This window comes from Diadema setosum, chromosome 21 (assembly GCF_964275005.1).
Source record: "Diadema setosum chromosome 21, eeDiaSeto1, whole genome shotgun sequence".
NCBI classification, from domain to species: Eukaryota; Metazoa; Echinodermata; class Echinoidea; order Diadematoida; family Diadematidae; genus Diadema; species Diadema setosum.
Genome location: NC_092705.1, coordinates 2617722 through 2639266, shown reverse-complemented (window position 1 = coordinate 2639266; position 21545 = coordinate 2617722). Strand labels below are relative to the sequence as shown.

The 21545-nt window shown below is 40.5% G+C and overlaps 1 protein-coding gene across 1 annotated transcript in view; it reads left to right on the top strand.

The window, feature by feature from the left end:
- Window positions 1-6090, top strand: part of LOC140244499 (uncharacterized) — a 48066-nt gene extending 41976 nt beyond the window's left edge. The window contains exons 11-12 of the mRNA XM_072324127.1: window positions 3602-3764; window positions 4502-6090. Coding sequence (XP_072180228.1) covers window positions 3602-3764; window positions 4502-4793 — 455 coding nt within the window. The 3' untranslated portion in view covers window positions 4794-6090. The remainder of the gene's footprint in view (window positions 1-3601; window positions 3765-4501) is intronic.
- The last annotated feature ends 15455 nt before the right edge of the window (window positions 6091-21545 follow it).

Below are 21545 nucleotides of genomic sequence, written 5' to 3'. Positions count from 1 at the left end.
AATTTTTCAATGAAATTTACGTCACATATATTTCAAGTCAAGCGCATTCTACTCATATTATTAAAATTCATATTTATTATTAAAAAGTGCGCGTACGCGCGCGTTGAAATATTTGTATGCTCAAATCGAGCTCAAATTTTTTTTGCACACGTTTCAGACCATTTGGAGCATTTTTTGAAAAATTGAAAAAATTGGACGGACGCGTACGCGCGCGCACATATACGCACGCACAGCTCATATGCAATAGAAATTTCCCGTTTTTTCACATTTATCAGATGCCTGAAATGTCAAGGAATATTTCTACCAAGTTTCAAGTCAATCCGACTCAATATAACGTCATACGGGCCCGTGAAAGTTGAAATTCCGCGCGCGCGTCAATGGCGATATACAGTGCAACAATGCCAAAAAACCGCCAATTTTAAATCCGATTTTACTCGTCAGGATGGACGGTGACCCCCCATTTTCTTTACATATTTTGAAAGCTGATGAGTTGTACATGTCATTTCATGGGTTGGCGATACTGAAAAAATGATTAAAAGATATCAAATTTCTTAATAAAGTAAAGAAAGTAAATTTTCAAAATGACGTCATCAAATTTCAAGTTCACAGGAGCGTATTTCACTTATCCTTTGCCTATTTTCACCCAAATTTCAGTATGTTGTAGCTTATTAAATGCTCTTTCATAAATTTAATAACACAATGTTGATTGGATGATGGCATCACCTCGTAAAAATGGATTGAATGTAACCTTGTCAAATTTGACCAGTTTACGTGTTATCTCTATGGGAGTGCAGTTTTTATATAAAGGAAAATTGACACGACTATCTTTATAGAGCAGTGGCTCACTTATGCTTCAGTGAATTTCTCCCAAATTTTAGTATGTTGTAGCTGAGACTTTGGGCTATCGTAAGTGTGCCCTTTATTTTTTCATACGACGTCGGCATCATGTCAAAAAATTTGGTTGAAATTAAAGCTTATCTTCGATGTATTGAGATATTTCTTCCTTTCTGCAACTTTCTTTGCAATAACTCAAGAAAGACAGCCCCTATCACCCCCATATTTTGCACATGTTTAGTTCATGTTACGTACATTATTTCATAAAATAACAACTACTTGATCGGACACCACTTTGGGTATGTAAATTAGGGTCAAAGGTCATAAATATTTTATCCTGTATCTTAGTAAATATATGTCCTATCTTTCCCATATTTTGCACACGTAAAGACCATGTTACAAGGATCATTTCACAAAATAACGACTTTTTGCTCAGATGTCATCTTGTCTGAGCAAAGTGGGGTCAAAGGTCATATGTACTTTTTTCTGTATCTTCGTTATGACGTGTTATCTCTATGGGAGGGAATTTTTCTAGATGTGAAAGTTGATATGATTGTCTTTATCGAGCACTAGCTCACTTACCCTTCGGTGAATTTCTCCCAGATTTTAATATGTTGTAGCTGAGACTTTGCGCTATCTTTACGTACCTTTCATTTTTTCATACGATGTCTGGATCATGCTAAAAAAAACTTGGTTGACATTAAAGCTTATCTTCGATGTATTGAGATATTTCTTTCTTTCTGCAACTTTCTTTGCAATTATAACACAAGAAAAACAGCCTCTATCACCCCCATATTTTGCACATGTTTAGTTCATGTCACGTACATTATTTCATAAAATAACAACTACTTGATCGGACACCATCTTGGGTATGTAAATTAGGGTCAAAGGTCATAAATGTTTCATCCTGTATCTTGGTGAATACTTGTCCTATCTTTCCCATATTTTGCACACGCAAGGACCATTTTACAAGAATCGTTTCACAAAATAACTACTTTTTGCTCAGATGTCATCTTTGGTGTGCAAAATGGGGTCAAAGGTCAAATATACTTCATTCTGTATCTTCGTTAGTGCATACGGAATTCGGTACCAAAGATGGCAGGTCTGACTCCCTTTTCTAAATGAGACTCCAAACATCACATGGCCAATGTCCTCTCAACACAGATGAAACCTGTATGGTCATGCCTATTGGGATCAGGACTCAAATCATTGATTTCCAAATAGATCGGATCACCTAATTTGTCAGTGTTGACAAATTCCGAGTCTAGTTTACAATGTACTTCGGGTCCACTCCAACACATTATAATTTATATGAATCCCTCCACGCATTTTTTTTAAGGCAGCCATATTTCCATCAACTCCGAGACATCGTTAGTCTGCGCAGATTAAACACGTGATATACTTGGATAATGTGTCCGTAATATATGCATTGCCTAACTTGAGTCGTCTGACTCTCTAAATTGAAGAGTTTTATAGCAAAACGCGCAAACTCCATTCTTATTTAGTTGAGATATTTGCGATTAAACGCTGCATTCTAAAAACAAAGGAAATAGTAGGAAAATACGGGATAGAGTATCTTAAATTATATACTATGAGAATATCTCTTCTTATGTCACAAGTGAGTTATCACCGGAAAGGTTTTATTTTGTTCTATCTGATGATGGACTTACTATAATAATAAATGTTTTTAAAAAAGGATCTTAGCCCATTTTGCGATGAAACTCTTCATTTGAATCCGATATAGCCATCGACACCCGGACGTGCACGGAAAGACAATGTTTGTTTCGGTTTTGCCTCCCCCCCCCCCCCCGCCTTTTACGGTTTTTATTGGCCTCGAAACTGCCAATAAAAGATCATCGTAGCATCGTGTAACACCAGGCAGGAAAGGCCCCTATTTCATTTTCGGATTTAACGAACCTTAGAAATAATGAGCCTTACTTAAGTACTTCATTTTCGGATAGTGAACCTTCGGAATAACGAACCTTCAAAATAACGAACTTAATTTCATGTTCGGATTAACGAACCTTCGGAATAATGAACCTTCGGATTAACGAACCTTCCGAATAATAAACCTTCGAAATAACGAATCTTCGGAATAACGAACATCACCCGAAAGGACTCGATATGTTAATTTTAAGATAGGAGTGGAAAGTTTGGACGTTTCTTCTACTCTGACCTTACGAGAGGGAGTATAGAAGACTAGTTGTCGAAAAGGCAATACTTATCTAGTCGTCCAGTCCGCCCGGGGGGAGGGGAGGGGAAGAGGTGTAGGTAGCAAATGATATGAAAGGAACGGTGTAATTTTCTCCAACGTACGGCCAATGGTGCAAAGAAAATGATAACGATGATAAGTCTCTTTAAAAAAAAAAAAAAACAATCAAAACAGACGACTCCGTAATAGCACGCTGGTCCTCTGTTTGCTAACAACATGTTTGCAATGATAAAGATAGTTTTATGTTATTTTTTCGATTTGTAAATCATAAGCACTCGCAGTTTTCGCAAACTACTTGACGCGCGTGTTATTTGCAAATTATAGTTTGCTTTGGAGAAAGAGAAAGAAAAAAATGAATTTCAAATAACTGTGATGTTATTATCAATATCTTGTGAAATTCTTCTCAAATGAGTCTTCTCAAGTGTTATGATCTTTTGTTCAAACTCACTAACATTATGCTCGGATGAGAGGCGTTTGTAGATTTACCAATGACTTATAAACAGAGGAAGCAATGTTTTCTACTTAGTAAATGATGTTCTTATCACCTGCTCGCAGATACAGCAAGCGAAGCCAACATCGACATTTTCGCTGATGCCCCGGCTCCCGAAGAGGAGAGCTGTCAGCCCGCTAGCGAGGCACAGGATGATGGAGTATTCTTCGAGATCAGCGAACAACCTGTCCTTCCGTCATTCAACTTTCGTCTACAGGACCAGGACAAGTAAGACTAACTTCCGGTGTCACCTCGAGAATTATTCTTCCTTATCAGATACTAATGACTTTTGTTCGTAAATTAAATTTTGTTATTACAGTACCGCAATGTAACGTCAGAATAGCGGACAACCTGGCTTCTTTTTCGTTTATATTATGTATGCTTCATACGTTTTTGTTTTGATTTTATTTCCACGGCTGTTGTATCTCCAAACTAAATTTATTTGCTTATTTCATGACAACCTTCTGCATCCATATCCCACAATATATTATACCATATAATTCAGTCAGATCATTCTTCGTTCCATTATCCTGAGTAGCTCCAAATCGACCTGTTTTTTTTTTTCTTTAATCTGTTAAGAGTCAGTTATACACGTAAATTTCAACTATGTTCGAATGTGCAGATTGTATGAATTTTTGTGTTCGAGAAAAGAATGACTATAGTTCATTTGCATTATTATACAAAAAAAAATTCTGAATGAATTGAATTGAAAGTGAATTGAAAGTGAATTGAATTGAATAATGGCGTTCGTGTGCCTCGTGCCCCTTTCATGTTAGCATTATATTAGGATGAAAAATCAAATCCGTCAAAAGACACAACTTTGTAATGTGTTAGCTTCTGAGAGGTTTTTTTTTTTCAATTTAATTTTTTACATATTGCGTAATTTTCTTTCAAATATCATCGATAGCAAAAGCGATAAGCAAAAGCAAAGCCTAGAACTAACACTGCTCCCTCACACTTTTCAGGTTTCGCAACTGGCTGATGCTGGATCATGTAGCGGAGCGTCTGTCCCTCACCCCCGAAGAACTGCTCGCCAAGCATTCCAAGGTCGTCCCCGTCACGCTCCCGGTCGAACAGTTCCAGCAGTCGGTGCAGGAGTCGCAAGTATCGCAATCGTCCTTTCCCTGCGCCGCCGCCGGTCCGCGACGAGCTTGCCCGACCTCCGAACCGTCCGCCAAAGGGGAGGAGGTGACGATAGTCGAACTGGACGACGAGCTCAGGAACCTGCTGGGCGTGGAGATCGAACATTTTAGGTAGTTGCCAGATAAGATCCTGTTGCTAGGCGTCAGAGCACACGCCTTTGCCAAGCTATCCGCAACTGGCAAAATGCCGGGGGAGTTTCTTCCGATGTTTGATATGGAACAGACATTCATCACCAACGTGGACCTAAAATAACGTTTTGATACTTATAAGCCGTGGCAAGCATTCTGAAACTCGTTTTCAGGTTTGGTGATTGACCACCTCACATCGAAGAGGAATTCATTCTCGTACGTCAGATCAAGGTTCCTGACTCTTTTCGTTCCGACTTATTCTTCCACAAACAGCAATAGATTGGTGATTTACAGCGGCGTAGTATTCCGTGGTTTGAAGCAGCCGCAAGACATTATGCATTATCATGCTTTTGTAATGTGTTTTTCTCGTTTTGTATTTACCGATGAGTATGGTTTAGTTTTGATTCAGATCAGTAGTGCCAACACACAACACACAACACACACGCAAAAAAAAACCCCACACCCAACTTTGATGCTTCGTATGGAGCTTTTGTTCAGTACTAGATTTTCAGTGTGCAAGACTCCAGCGTGAAATAGTTACTGTAAATACTTATTGCATAGTTAAAGGACTTCGACTGTAGTCTCATTGGATTTTCTCCCTTTTTTTTGGGGGGGGGGGAGAAAATGTTACGAAGAGAGAGTTATTTGGGTATAGTATGTCTTGACTGAGCAATCAGAGTACTAAAAGAGAAAGTACGGTCATTAATGTCATGATAAATATGGCCTATGTCCGGTTATTAGTGCTGCCCGATTTCCGTTAGCCATTTCTACCCTGTGGTACTACAAGGATGCTATAGTCCGTCTCGTATTAATTCCAAACGGTTCAAAATCTCCGCATCCTCTCTATCTTTTTTTCTTTCTTCTTCCGTGTAAAAAGACGGATTTGTATTAAAAAAAGATGATTTTTTTTTTTATAAGTAGTCTGGGGAAATAAACATTTAAATTCCCACACTGAATGGTATCTAGTGTTGACACGATACTCTATTATACAAAGTTTAACAGCAAATGTTGGTTTGTGTTCTACGTGTTCCGTCATGCATCCGGTTCGGATTCTTTATCTTATACTTATGTCGTGTGTAATTACAAGCTCGCGGTTTCTTTTTGTATTTTCAGTGTGTGTTCCTCTTAATGTTGTTTCGACTTTCTCGCCGTAATTTATTGACGTTGTTGGTGGTTTCAAGAGTTTTGCGCGTGTTGTAAACTTGTACATAATTTATTGTCCCGTTCACGGCTTGTTTGTTGACACTTTTTACAAATAAAACCGTTTAGAATTAAACCTGAAAGTGTTTGATAGTGTGTTGCGTGTTAGAGTCCTCAGAACAATCAGGGAGGTGAAACGAAATTTTCGTCTCGCCTCCCTGGAACGCTTGACAACCATGTCCAACACTACGGCCGTCGAGTATACACTGTGTAAACACACACACATAATTATTATACACACACACACACACGTATACACATTCAAATTCACACCTTGTGTGAATTCGTATGTGTGCGTATTTATGTATGTGTTTGTGTTCATTTTCTTTGATAGAATATAACACTTTGTCCAACGTAAACAAGGTTAAGGCGATCATTTTGTTTCTTTATTTGTACAGTAACTGTAGGTACAGTGTTATTCCCCACAAAACAAAAGTATGACATTTATTCCCGAGACGTTTGCGAATATACAAGAGATTGCTCAACAAGGCCTTTACAAAATTTTATACTGTACATGATAATGTACACAGAATAATATAACACACTAAATTAGTGCTTCACACCACATCATGGCACATGGACATAGAAGCTTTATTTATGTTGGTCCTTTCTTGATAGGTGCTCGTAATTTGACCAGTGCGTATATGCCATAGAATACAGGGGAGGAAAGTACATACAGTATACATGATGCGTGTACGTTCGTACTTCGTTTATTATCACATACACACTTAAAATACTAGTAACAATCATTTTAAGCTAAAAAGCGTTATTTAGAGTTTTCAAAGGGAAACTACATACGTTATAAGCACTATGATTATTCTTTTCGTTTCTTTTCCTTAAGATGTGAGTAAAGATAATACTTCAGGAGAGGAAAAACAACTACATGTTATTCCTATTGGACTGTCAGTCTTATTCTATTTCTTGAAATGCTGAATTGAAAGATGTTACATTTTGGTAAGTTGGAAAGCAGGGCAAAAACATACCAATGAAACTTCCAAAATTTTCCCTTTGATGGCAGAATATCTTGTTCCAAAAGAGGTCCTGGGTTGATTTTCATCTGTGCTGAAAAAAAATTATCCCATTTAAAAAGATCAAAACAAAACAAAACAAAGCAAAACAACCCCCTCCCCCCAAAAACAACAACAACAACAACAAACAAACAAACAAACAAACAAACAGATCAGTCGCTGATATCGGATCCATTCACCTCATCCTGCTTCCAAAAATGGCGTGTACAAACACACACAGGTACACACACACACACACACTGAATGTCTTTGACATAACCAAATAACAGCAACTAGCCATTATCACACTTAACATCTGAGTGGAATTCCGACGAAGAAGGCACAAGAGAAACCCAAGCCCTGCACACGCTCATTCGGCTAGATGAGGATGAATTGGACTTTGGGCTGCATATTCCCAACATTAGCGGGCTTTAGATCTGCGACGCTTAGGCAGAAAAAAAAATGGTGTTCTGCACATGCGCCAGACAGCTGTGTTCATTGTCCAACACATCTTGGGAGGCTGCGTCGTCTTAGCGGTCCCGTCGCAGATGTATTAAAAGGTCGCTAATGACACTTCTGTGACATTGCGGAATACTCAGTCACAAATATGCAGATGAAATCAATGAATACACAATGGTAGAGACAATGAAGGGTTGCCAAGGAGACGCGGTGACGACATGTGCACAGACAAGATTAAGTACTTTTTATCATAATAAAAAGAAAATATCAAATCATTGTCGACAATATCAGGCTATATTAAGGTTCAGACTTAAAAACCAAAACGAAAATACCCTAATAGAATTAAGCCTCTGATAACTTCTTGACATATCTGAGACAGCAATTTACGTGACAAGAAGTGTTGAAACATAATCATAAATTGCTCCAATCATCACATCGTTTAATTTGGTGAAACTGAAAGTACAGCAAAGTAATGACCGTTAATACATGTTCATCAATGGTTTTAATGTGAGATAACATTTCCTGCTTTATACAACATCAAGCTCGTATTCCTGTATCCAGAAGGTTCTAGAATATCAAAGGCACTTGAGCAACATAAACACGCATTTCCGTTTTGACACAGTGTGACAAAATTTCGGTAATATTACCCTGTGATGCACAAAAGAAATATAAAAAGAATGAAATTGTATTTACAGACTATGTCACACTAATACTTGTACAGATATGTACGAATGATTCAAAGATTTTTCATCTTTCTAACAATATCATTAGCGTGATTTGTTTTTGCCTTCCAACCAGTCTGCCAACGCAGACACTTCATTTGAATGAACCCGATGAGAAATGCACCCATCTCCCGAAAACAACTTCAAACAATACTTGCAGATTAGTAGATCTAAAACAGGAGAACCAAACAGTGAAAACAACCCTGCCTGTGTCTTATTTCCTTTGCTGTGTCCTCCGACTTTGTCGGCATGTATTTACACGTACTTTTAAAAGAGGCAGATAATGACATACGCTGAATGCTTCCATGTCATTTCTGTACAGTCGATTCTGATAGAGATCATTCTTTGATCACAATCCGCTTTAACGCGATCACATATGCGGCCAAAAACAAACAAACAAACAAACAAACAAACAAAAACACAAAATTATGTGTCGAATCTGCAATCACCCAACGACATCATTTCGATGTGGCTTGTCATATTTGACAATAAAAAAAAAAACTGCACTGAATAATTTCGCCTCACCTCTTGCACTCCATCCACTTCTGACATAATCATTATGATTTACCAAGAGATCGATATCTCCAGGTAGACCGTACACACAGTTAGGTAGTATATAGGTTCTTTCCAATCTCTCAGCATGCCACTGCAATTCAAAGGTCCATGATTTCATACACACAAAGGTTTCTCAGGACTTCAAGTAGAATGCGTAAGATATGTGCATGCAGAGCTAACTTTAAGGATTTGAGCAGTGTAAACATTTTACTCTTTTCTCGAACCAAAAAGTAGCCTCACTACAATTGAAAACAAAGAGCGAACGGCAAAGACCATCTGAATTCGAAAAAAGACACAACTTTTGAGATCAAGATAAATTATCTTGAGATAAGATTAACTTCTTAGTGAGTACGCTAATGAACCGGTTATGTGACGTTTTGATGTCTTGTACATAGGAATGGTGTAAATGCTCATTAAAGTTCTACGTCTCGACTTTCCAAAAGCTCCATCAAACATCGCAGATGTCCCACTCTTCACGCCCTGTCAGCTGATTGAACTTCATAGCCTCTTGCAAAGTGGCGCCTCAAACATATTCCACTGTAACACCCAATATCTCTCTCAGCGTATCGTCAAGCACCAACAGCGTCACCTCCTGTTTGGTCGACGCCGAGCATGCGGGGTCGCTGTCGGTCTTGTCTCCGTTCCATGACGAAAACTCGGCCCTGGCCACCTGCGACTCTCCCACGCTCTGCCAGAAGTGGTCGGCTGGGAGCGTGACGGGCCGGAGTTCCGGGTGCGACGCCAGGAGCTCATCGCGCGACACGCCCAATCGTTCTGTCACGTGTTCCAGTAATATCCAGTTGCTATATCTGTGGCATATTAAAGATTCATCAATTCGCATTGATCCACTTTTCAATCCTTATCCAATTATGAGAAGCAAAGATGGACATTTCCCACGTTGGTATACGTCAAATTAACAATCCAACATCTTCATGCACGTTTCATTTTCCCTGTTTAGAAGAAACTGATCTTGAGGCATCGACTGCTTCCGGGAAAGTAACCCCTCTACTAGCATTTACCCTGTTTCTTGTTGCAATCCCTGGATCATTAGATGATTCCGACACACTTAAACCATTCTCCAGGCAATCGAACATTATTTATATGCGATGCAATTCTTCTTATTTTTACACAGATTATGTTAGGAAGAGTCATAAAAATGTATTAAAAATGCCCACAGATCGTTTTAAACGCGTCTGTTTGTCTGTCTGTCTGTCTGTCTGTCTGTGGCAACATCGTTCCGATGAATCAGACTGATATTACATTAAGAAATGAATATAGATTATATCATGATCATTCGAAAAAAAAAGAAATATAATACGTTTCACCCATTCACTGAAAAACATTACAGCGTTCGTCTCTACTCATAAATGACATGACTATAGAATGATAAATACAAATGATAAAAACGAGCCTTTTTAGTTAAACTGTCATGGTGTGCTAGTAATCAAAAAGTCTTAGAAACCTTGACTCTATAATTAATACAATTTTACGTGACACCTGTTTTGTTTTGATATTATTTACATTACCAAGCATGTCTTTTTTCGATCGTAGTTCATGACTATGTGTCCAAATTGCCCACCTATTTTGGTCATCCATCCACATATTCACCGTCGGAAGCATCGGTTTTTCGCTGAACTCTACGACAACTCCTCCGTCCTTTGACATTGCGTGGTTTTTCTCGTCATTTTCCTCCAGCTCAGGCCCCTCAGCGAAAAGGTCTGCTTGCGACAGCGCCGATGCATCTATAGACATTATGATATAACTCATTTACGCCAAGTACGTCCACACATTGTGAAAAATGAATAATGCACAAGCTATTCAGACTGGCACGACCTAGAAAAGATCATCTATAAAGGAACCGAGAGAGTCGGAATTAATCTTCGTTGGCAATGATGCCGTTTATCATTCTAATATTCGGATCATATTGCGCCCACGAAAGGATATCCGAAGTAAACATGATATTTTGGTATACGTATTAGATCTACCAGCATCCCTGGTATACATACAGCAAGTAAAATAGATTCACCACAGTTCTTCATTAAAATCTCAATCTTATCATTACAGGAAGTATGCGGTATTCAATTTCATTGTTATACTATCGCAAAGGTTTTCACGTATACTTTGAATGGTTATGTTTATGTTTTCATTATTATTCTGAAAACAGGGTTGCAAAAAGAAAAATAGGACAGTATCGATGTAGATTTTTGTGTTTAATTTGCATGTCTTTTTGTGTATATATATATATATATATATATATGCCAAAAATCAGTTGAGAGGTCTCATTCAAAATATATATATTCTCTTTGCATATGCCTTTGACAGAAGAGCAACGAAAGAAACTCGGTGTGAAATACCCACCTAAGGCGGAACACGAGCCACTAAAGTTCCATTGGTAATCCAATGTTCTCTGTTGTGAATACTCGAGTGTGGCACGATCCCCGTTTACATCCCGAAGATAACCTGATCAGAAGGAATGGAGTTCATTATTTCATTTTTTTTCTTTTGCTTTTTGATTTCATCTTCAATTTTACAGTCTTTGTGTCAGACCAGGAAACGATCTCCCTAAAATTGATTGGTTTAATGATGAACTGAGGTGAGGGTAAACACGAAGACTATCTAGTCTGCTATTATCCAGTGATGTCATCACTACTCGTCGGTTTTTAAATGTTACTATTACCTAGTCATTGCTATTTCTCTAATACTTTATATATATCAAATACAACGCAGTGGAAATGTACACACAAGTGCATGTTGAATGTGTATTTTTAATTGATACCCAGACATTTTACCCTGGGTTCAAAAGCGAAAAAGGATATTTTAAGAGATTGTAGATATACGCCGTAAGACTGGTCTTTCCTTCAATGCTTAGTTACACTCTATTTGGTATAGGAGCTGCCTACCAAGAAGAAGTGTCCTCATAGCGTCACTCCTATGTGGGGCGAGTTGTGTCGTGCTGCGGCCCGAGTGGGTAGGGAGGAGGGGATCCGCCCCATAGGAGAGGAGGAGACGGACGTGTTGCACCCGGTCGTTGTCCACAGCGTCATGTATTGGCCTAGGTGGAGGAAAGAAGGACCTTATCATTATTTTGTACATCTTTGATGTCACTAAATATCACGTTGCCACACTTATTTTTGTGAAACAGCGAAAAGATCTAAGATCTTCAATGCCTCACAAACGTAATAACATCCACAAAGTCCAGGAGTTTTACCACAGCTTCCAGACCTCCGAACGTTGCCAAAGACTCCTCCCCCACCGCCTTGATAATCATTAAAAAAAAAAAAAAAAAGTTCCTCGGCCCGTGTATAAGTGATATCTTAATGTTCGTATGACTAGTATATTAGTCGAGATCATAGTATGTAGGGTATTTGTCTGTCTGTTTGTTTGTTTGTTTGTTTGTTTGTTTGTTTGTTTGTTTACCTCGTTCCGTCAGCGGCACTCGCGTTCACATCCGCACCATGGCTGAGTAGATACTGCGCCACGTTCAGATGGCCGTGCACGCAGCTCTCATGCAGCGCCGTGTAGCCTGCGTTGTCTCGCGCATTCACATCCACCACACGATAATCCACACAGTACGATACGACCTCCTGCGCGCACGGATAGAATAGGTCCGACAAAGTGATGATTATTTGTTCAAAATTTTAAGTAGTAGCAGTAGTTGTTGTTGTAGTATTATCATCATCATCATCATTAACTTTGACGTCATCATTATCAATATCATTATAATTATCATTGAAATTATTATCCTTATCACCATTGACACTTCTATTACTTTCGCATGGGGCTGCGACACCTAAGGGACTGGGGGCTGCAAAAAAAGGGGGGGGGGAATCGAAATAAAAACAAAACAAGAAAACCCATGACTTTTAGGGGAAAAAAAGTTCCGCATGCCTATTTTGTGTCGAATTTTCTTTTAATGGCCAGTTAAAACTAAACAAAACAAACGCAAATGCTTAGGAGTAAGCAGCCATGCGACTTTCAACTCCCCCCCCCCCCCCCGCGATTTCATCCACAGAACCAGAACAGCCAAGAAGAGCCTAGTACCTCCTTGGTCTATCCCACACTGGTCTGAGTTAAATAGACATCTTCGAGTAAATTCCCCAGCCACTCCCAGCCACCAATCAAGTCAAGGGGTACGCAAAGAAAATAAGATATAAGTGCTACTTACTAGGCTTCCTAAAATGGCTGCTCGATGAAGCGGCGTTTCACCAAGTGTCTTGTTTACGAGCATTTTCGTCATTTCTGCATGTGGAAGGAAAAACGCAAAGTGAGAGTTATATCTGAATTATCTAAAGATCAGATCAAAGGAAGTCATTGAAGGATTCTTTGCTCTAGAAATCGTATACAATAGCAACGCCAAGGTAAACAGGTGGTAAAAGAACCGTACAACATGTAATGCACGAAACACTCAACCGAAAAGGCTTCGTAACAATCAACATTATCAAATATTTCCCTAAGATAACAATCTCAGATTATTGACACGGGACATGTTTTTCAGTATCATCAATACAGACAACAATGCTCAGATCAAGAATGAAATGGTCTGCAATCTCGTAGTTATTCTGTAACTGAGTGCAATTACAACCTCGGAGTACATGTTGAAGAACTGGGTTTGTAATGAAGGTCGTCATTTAAAGCAATTGCCGTATCACACTCCTCTAAATTCGCTGAGTATTTCTTAGCGCTCTCTTCAATCTTCATTTCAATATCATTATTCTCTTGTAAACATTAACATGTTAGTAAAACTAGAAATAGTGTTTAGGGTGATTTAGAACAAATGAGCCTCAGTCGAAACTCGAAGCCGTTCCATTGTTATTACCTAGAGGCGGTTCAGGTCTCGATGCAGATGTCTCGAAATATTTGGATGATGTCAGCTTCAACTCCGTGATGTCACTGGTAGAGCCCTAATTTTTAACAATGATATTGCAGAATCAAATCAAAAAAGGCGTCTTAAACCCGTGGCATTTATCTCACAATTACAAAGATGTGCTGAGACTTCAACAGTGTTGAAACATTTGAAAAGCAGAATCAACAAGAAGGAAAAAACACCGAATCGCGGAAGTAGCAGAGCATTGTCGGGGCGAACTTCTGATCGGGTAGCCGGGGTAGCCGATCCCTTTCCTGAAACACTTTCTCTAACAAACTCCAATAGGCATTAGCTATTTAGGTATTCAATTCTCCATCGAGTGGTTGTTTGATTTGGGGAACGGCGTTAATAGAGACACTTGATTTCATTGACCGATGGACGGGGGTGGGGCAGTCCTTACGTCTGCATTTACCTGCGATACGTCACCGGGGGTGTTTTCATTTTCCTTGTCACAACTCGGCATCGGCTCTAGTACGGGGGGTTGATGAGGAGAAGGTATCCGGGTGGGACTCTTCTGTTTGAGGGCCATCCTCTTTTTCACCGACTTGGGCGGTCTTCCTCGTCGGTGCCGTTTTGCCACTCCCTCCTTGACCTTCTGAGAGTGCATGCTTCGTACGTTTAGGAACTTCATCTTGATATGGTTCGAGCAATTTTCGTCCAACACAACTCTCAGAGGATAAAGGTCCTTGACTTCATGTCCGTCATCCAGCAAATAGGAGCACGATGGTTCATCCACCGACTCGCGCTCGACTTCGTCTTCGGCTTCGCAACTGTTTTCATTGATTTTCCTTCGTTTTGGAGGTCTCCCGCGTGGCCGCCTTTTGACCGCCGTTGGCACGACGCCCTCGGCCTCGTCTGTATCCAGAGCGCTTAAGTTTCCGGAGGTGTGTTTGCTTCGAAGACGCTGCCGTCTTTTTATGAATTTCTTTCTTTGTCTTTCAACTTCCAACTCGTATTGGATATTTCTTGAATCATACATCAAGCGATAATTCTGCCAATGACCTGCAACAAAACATAAACAAAGAAAAACACCATGAGAGATTTTATTTTTTGTAACGCAAATGATACAGCGTGTATACATTGTCCTTTAACTCTCCGTGTACTCTAAGTGCCAATGAACACAGAAAACTCCATGGCATTGTACATACTGTCCAAAATCCGTTGCTCAGAAAGGGGTTCAACTTAACTTTAGGTTAGACTGCATCAACAGTTAGCAAACCTTTTCATGCTTTTTGGCGAGTGTTTCTATTGCCATCGTTATAGCACTCGGGAATGGGAACTATGAAATGTCCTTTGGACATAGGATACTTGCCCAACAAACATACAAAACAGAATTCCGATATAAAGATACAGTAAAGTGCAAACTATTCACAAAGCGCCCGTATCTTTCCACTTTATTTTCCTTTTAAGAAAAAAAAATGCGAATCTTATTTCATTTTCCTCGATAATACGGCAATGGCCTGACATAATCATGGCAGTTCTAGCCTCAAAAAATCAACGCTTCAATTACATTCCACTTCTTGGCAATCTTTTTGTAAGAAGATTCGAAGGACGTCCGGCGTTACCTGATCCGGCGTTACGGGTCCGGCTTGGTAGAATGGTTGGCACGAAGTCCTGAAATCTCTGGCGTTTCACTGTCATCATACTGAGCATAGATGGAGCTGAATCAGAACGCCGTGGTCGACCAGGCCTACGTCCACTTTTAGGGGTAGCTGGTTTTTACCAAAAAGAAAAAAAGAAGAAGATTTATTATGTTAGATATATCGATTCCACGCCATATGAGGAATTTTTCTGAACTGAGTATTTTATTATCATTGTACATATTAATTTGAATTAGTAATGTTTCATGTCTATACTTAAATCTTGAAGGTTACACGCTTCTGACTTTTTATTTCTGTTTGCTGGGAAATGTGATTTTAGAAATACAGTATTTCTACTGACAAACTTACACACATAAACAAACGAAAATTGATTATTCTTGATTTAATGCCTTTGGGTGGTTTGTTTTTTTTTCTCCCTCCATGCTTTCATTTCCATACATCAAATGGGTGCTGTTCGTTATTCCGAAGGTTCGATATTCCGAAGGTTCGTTATTCCGAAGGTTCGTTAATCCGAAACACGCAAATTCCCTGTACCTAGAGGTTCGTTAATCTGAAAATGAAAAAGGGTTCGTTAATCCGAACATTTGTGGCGTTATTCCGAAGGTTCGTTATTCCGAAGATTTGTTCATCCGAAAATGAAATTCGGAAAAACGAACCTTCGGAATAAAGAATCTTCGGACTGAAGAGCCTTCGGAATAACGAACCTTCGGAATAACGAGCTGTAACCCATCAAATACCGCATAAAAAAGGGAAGCGGACGTAAAAAGATGAAAGAGAACGGCCGAAGGAGACAAATCTATTCATTTATGTGTTTCTTTCGAGGACATCGCAAACACAACGGCAAAGGCATTTACATTTTGTGAATCAATGACACTAACATCAAGATTAAAAACATCCCTGTTTCAGTGACTACTCAGTGAGAAGGTGCACAAATTTGATGTAAATGTCTTTGCCCAGTGTTTTTAGAGTAAAAAGATCTCAATTCTTTCGGAGACATATTTGTATACAAAAATAATTTGTCGACGTGCCAGCGTCAAAACATTTCCAAGCATACATAATAATGTGTGTCAACATGACAATAGCATTATGACAATAGAGGTCAGTATAGTTCAAAGTGCAGTGTGCAAGACGGATCTTTATTCAATGAATTCGTGATTTATGCCCCCTTCATATCTCCAAGAACAAAGCAGTGGTACTCAAAAGATTTGCGCGATATGGTTCCTCTTTCCTTTTGCATACAATTAACTTTCTTACCTGCTGAAATGAAATGTGTCGTGTGATATCTGGGCTGGGCTTGCAACAATTCAAAGGCAAAGGATTAATGTGGCGCGCAGGGGGCATCTGTCGTGCCACACGTGGAGTTTAAAGATGCTGTCTTCTCATGATCTCGTTGTTTTGTTTTTCTTCTATACTTTTATACCTCATCTACTTGTGTGCGTATGTGTGTGTACGTGTGTTTGTGTGTGTGTGCGATTATTTTAGTAATGCTGGCACTTACTACTAACGGCTGAAATGCTGCGTTGGAGTTTAGCACGGCTTTTGAACTTGCTCATCTTCCTTCTTCTTCTCTTTCTCACCTCCTTTCTTCTCATCACGGTGCCACCTCCGCCAGCACATGCTATTCTCTCAGCTGTCCCGGGGCATTGTTCCCCAGATTCGGGGATATGATTTTGGCCTCCCTGAAACAAGAATTGGGGAGATAAATGTGATGACTCTCGAGTAAATCGTACCAATCTAACCTAGTCATGCAATCATCAGTAAAATGAGCTTCGAAGTAGAAGACAAGAATTGCTCATGAGCAGTCGTTTAAATAACTAAAATGCCCTAAAAATTCTCATCTTGAACCTAACTTAGAATACTTCACGTTTATAAAGATGATACAAGTGGGTTGCAAGCTGAACACTCGGCTGTGCATTTTGAAGTATATTCCTTTACCGTCCTAGTATGCTCCCTTGCCAGATCCTTCGCGAAGGACAATGGTAATAAGTGCAACTTTATCGTGTACTTTTCGAATACTTTTTGTTTTGCCTTTCCTGGTGTTATTCCGGTATATTCAGTGTGCATACTTCTTTAAGGCAAACTTTACGTCCCCACAGGGTCATTTACGCCGAGAAATGAAACACCCTGCTTATCTTCAAGACTTATTGTTGTCAGACATTGTAAAATGATCACAAAATGAAGATTTGTCTATTTTGTATTGTCCCTGATACCAACCTGCAGCGTAGTTTCGTCCATCAGCGTGGAGTGCTTCCCTACAGCTTCGTCGTACCAACTGGTGAGAACCTCATTGGCTGGATCTTGATCTCTTTCAACTTTAACTTCCTGGATTTCACGTGCGTCAGCATCTATATCAGAAGAGGTTGTCTTCTCAATAGCTACGGCACCTCCTTGTGTGGCCGGGAACGGTGATGTTACTTCGGAACATTCCGAGGAATAAAGCGACAGTTTGGTATCCGTAGCCCTCAACGCCGTCAACGGGCTTAGGTTTTGTTGATCAAAGATCTCCGTCGCTGGCTCGGCATCTTCCGACTTTACGATGGAAGGGCAATTTGAAGTTTCCGGATCTCCCAAGTACAAGGAAGAAGGACCGGAATCGCAAACATCAGGAAAGTGTCCGACAGTGCTTCCGTCCATCGGAAGAGTCGGTTGGTAGGTAAACAAATCGGGTGTTGTAGCAGTGAATTCATTGGAGTGCATGTTGGTTGAGAGAGAAATTGGTGTAGCCTGTGGGGATGGAGAAGAGAGAGGACACTGGAGTCTGTTGGAATCATGTGATTGGAGCACTGCCGACTGCTCAGATTGTCGAGTCCCCTCTTGGTTGAAATATTGCTTCAGCCACTCTTGACTCGACGATACCAGTCGTTTTGCCACGGTTGAGATGTCACCTGAGGTCAGTTTCTCCTCCTGGGTCCTGCTTTCTCTCAGTTCCCGTTGGGCTACTAAGGTATCTTCGTAAGAAGGCAGCTTCTCCTCGCAGTGTCCAGTTTGTTCAGATTGGTGTGTCCAAGGAGATTTAGAGCTCTCACATCCGGGAAACTGAGAAGTGAGATGGAGACGAAAAGAATTCGTGGCGTGTGGCTGGTCGAGCATATGTGACTTATCTCGGAAAACATCTACTGGTTCAATTTGCTGCGTGGTTTCCATAGTGTTCATATCCTGGAACTGTCTCTTCTCGTTTAAGAGCTGATTTGCAGTTGCGCCGTGGCATGAGTTAGATGTCGTTTCAAAGATAGTTTCGCCAACACTGTCCCCAACTCTCGCTGGCATACGTTCTGGAGGATTGATAGCAGTACGATCCGGGGAAAGATTAAAGTTTCGGACGCCACTGTCCCACGACTGAGACCGATTCGGTCGTTCCCTGGTCATTTGGCCCATCACCTGCTTCCCTTCCGAGGCTCCAAGCAGTGAGGACCTCCAGGTTGTCTCCAGTTGTCGTTGGAACATCTGCTGCCGGAATCTGCTGGCAGTTTCTACCGGCTCAGTTGCGTTCGAATTTGGCCAGATTTCTTCATTTGACTGTTGCGTTGAAGGAAGGACATTACTTTGATACAATGGTGACGGTCGCTTGCGCCCCAGAGTGACTGAAAGCGAGCTTTGGTCTGAACGAGGCAAGTTGTTATCAGTACGGGCGGAGCCCATAAACCCATTGGTAGGAGGGGCAGATTGAGGATACTCTTGTAGATATGACCCCTGAGGAGGCTGACCGGGCATTGGAGGTGAGGAATTAACGCGATGATTTCTCGGAACCTGGTAACCACGCGATGCTCTATAAGAAGCCATTGCCTTTAAGTAATCACCCTTACGAGGCACCATCCGATGAGCGTTGCGTCTTTTTCTCATTTCTTCTAGTAGCGCTTTTCGTTGTCGTTCTCTCTCGCTTAAAAGTTTGCGATTATACTTCATATCTTCCACGAGCTTTTGATGCCGAAGTAAAAGGAGTTCACGTTGTTGTTTGAGAATTTCCTGTTCCCTCAGTTTGAGATTCGCTTCGAAACTAAAGGCCGATGCCTGAAGAGGATCTTCATATTGCACTGGGCCTCGGGGAAGTCGCTCTCTTGCAGCGGCAGGGGAGAAATCGTATGCTGTTTTTCTCATATTTTGGCGGTTCATTGAAAGTGTTCCTGATGGGCGAGGGAACCCTTGGGATGGTTCATTAGATGGATGTAGGACCTCACTGCGAGCTCTCTCGTAAACGCCATTGGGTTTGGCTGCCAGCTCGGCCAGCTCTCTCTGTCTTAGAATCATCCCAATGTCGTTGCTTGGAATTTGTCTCTGGATCGGATTTACGGAGGCCGTGCGACGTCTTCGGAACCGCTTCTGAGGAGCATCGTTATGTGGAAATGTGTCCGGTTTATGTGAACCCCCCATGGGGACGTTCGTACGTTGTGAGCCTTTTGTTTCATTGGCTGCGACTTGTTTGGCAAGTGCTTGCCTCTCGATAGCCTTCCTCACAGCAGCCTGGGCTGCTTGCGTCACTTGCTCCTGAAATGAGAGATTGTTCGCCTCCTCCTGATTGTTTCCAGACGTCTCCACATGACTTTGGGAATTTCTCTTCTCTAATGAGAGATCCACGTTGCTTGGTTGTGCTTTCTGCAGCATTTGTGGTCGTTGTTCTTTTGTGAGGGCTCCATCATGAACAAATGGGGCATGCTGGGGCTGTACCTGAGCAAATTGTATCTGCATCTGCCCGGAACTGACGCCATTCTGCTGGTACCTTCCCACGGGAAACTGATCCGACAAATATCTGGCCGAATGCAGCCCGGCATCCGACAGATTGACGAGAGATACGTGCGGTACGTTATCAATATAGGTTACCACGGGTACTGGCTCGTTGGCCTTAACAGATAAATCTAACGGCTGATCGATGTCCACTGTCCGTTCTGAGGATGCACAGCCGAAGTCGTCTGCTAGACGTGGTACCTCCATATATGTCTTTGAGCCACTCATCGTCGATTGCGCAAGGTATTAGGTAGCCTAAATTGTGCTCAGAGTATCATAGACACCGTCCACTCTTTCAGACTTTTCAACAGATGAAGATGAACTGTAGCCTGCAAATAAATGGGAGATAATTGGAAAATATCAATGCAAAGCACTGGTAGTCAATTAGAGCCAATTCAGACGAATACACGATCATATTTTGCTCGCACTTGACTTTTTGGAGAACTTTTTTTCCCATGTTCTTGCTGTAATGTGTAATACACGAAAACGAACTACTGTTTGCATAGGGCCTACTTTTCACAGTTCAGCGCATATGTATGCATACCAATCACCTCTCTGGAGAACATTCTGCACATTGTTCAAAAGAAATCGAGGGTCAAAAGAGCGTCGTAGACAGACAGATCACTGTACGCGAGCAACAATGAACATCATACAAAATTCAATGTCCTCATTGTGATTCTGAGACATCGCTTGCGAGGCATCAAGCTTCGGTAATGCGTGGTGAATAATATAGACAGCAATTCGTTTATGAACTTTAAACCTAACTAGAAATCACATTGCACTCGCAAAGACATTTTGTCAGTGTAAATGCTAAACACACCAACGCATCTTTGATGATGAAAATGTAGGATTTGTCAAAATAGCAAAAATGTTTGGATTGTATACCCAATCTTTCCTCGTGCGCATGGTTGCTTGAGACATATTGTACGATATTGTATTTAAAACAAGACCTATCATCAAAGATGCCATTTTCAGTTGTAAATGTTCCCCGTCAAAAACATACGCACACACGCACACACACACACACACACACACACACAACCTTCGTATTCCTGTCAGAAATGCAGTGACATTTTTGGTGTAATATATTTTGCACAAACTAATAACAGAAAATGTCCAGAAAAGAGAAAAATAAAATCATCTTCATTGGAGATGGATAGCATTAAAATCAACAAATCACATTATTTCTTAACTTTGAGTTTTGTTCATTAAGAGATGTTAGAATAGTTTCTAAAAATTTGGGCTTTTAGAATTTTAGATTGTTTTGTCTGCTTGGTGTTTTTCAGACCCAAAGAATTTCGTTCCTTAAAAGGAATACGAAAAAAAAAAACACGTATCAAACAAAACATAAACTTTTACGGTATACGAATATGTACGTAACAAATAGCTCTGGGATTGTTAAGTATAATGTATGTCTTGTGTGCATGGTTTCGTTCTAGACAACAAGGGAAACGTACAATTGAGTATGTGTAACCTATGAATTCGATTTCCAGGCGAGATGCTCGCCGCCTGGTTTTATCTAGACTCACGTAATTAAAAAGTGCACATATTTAGCTGAACATGGATGCATATGGAATTGGACACTTGGAAATTAGTTTTAAGTGTATGTTG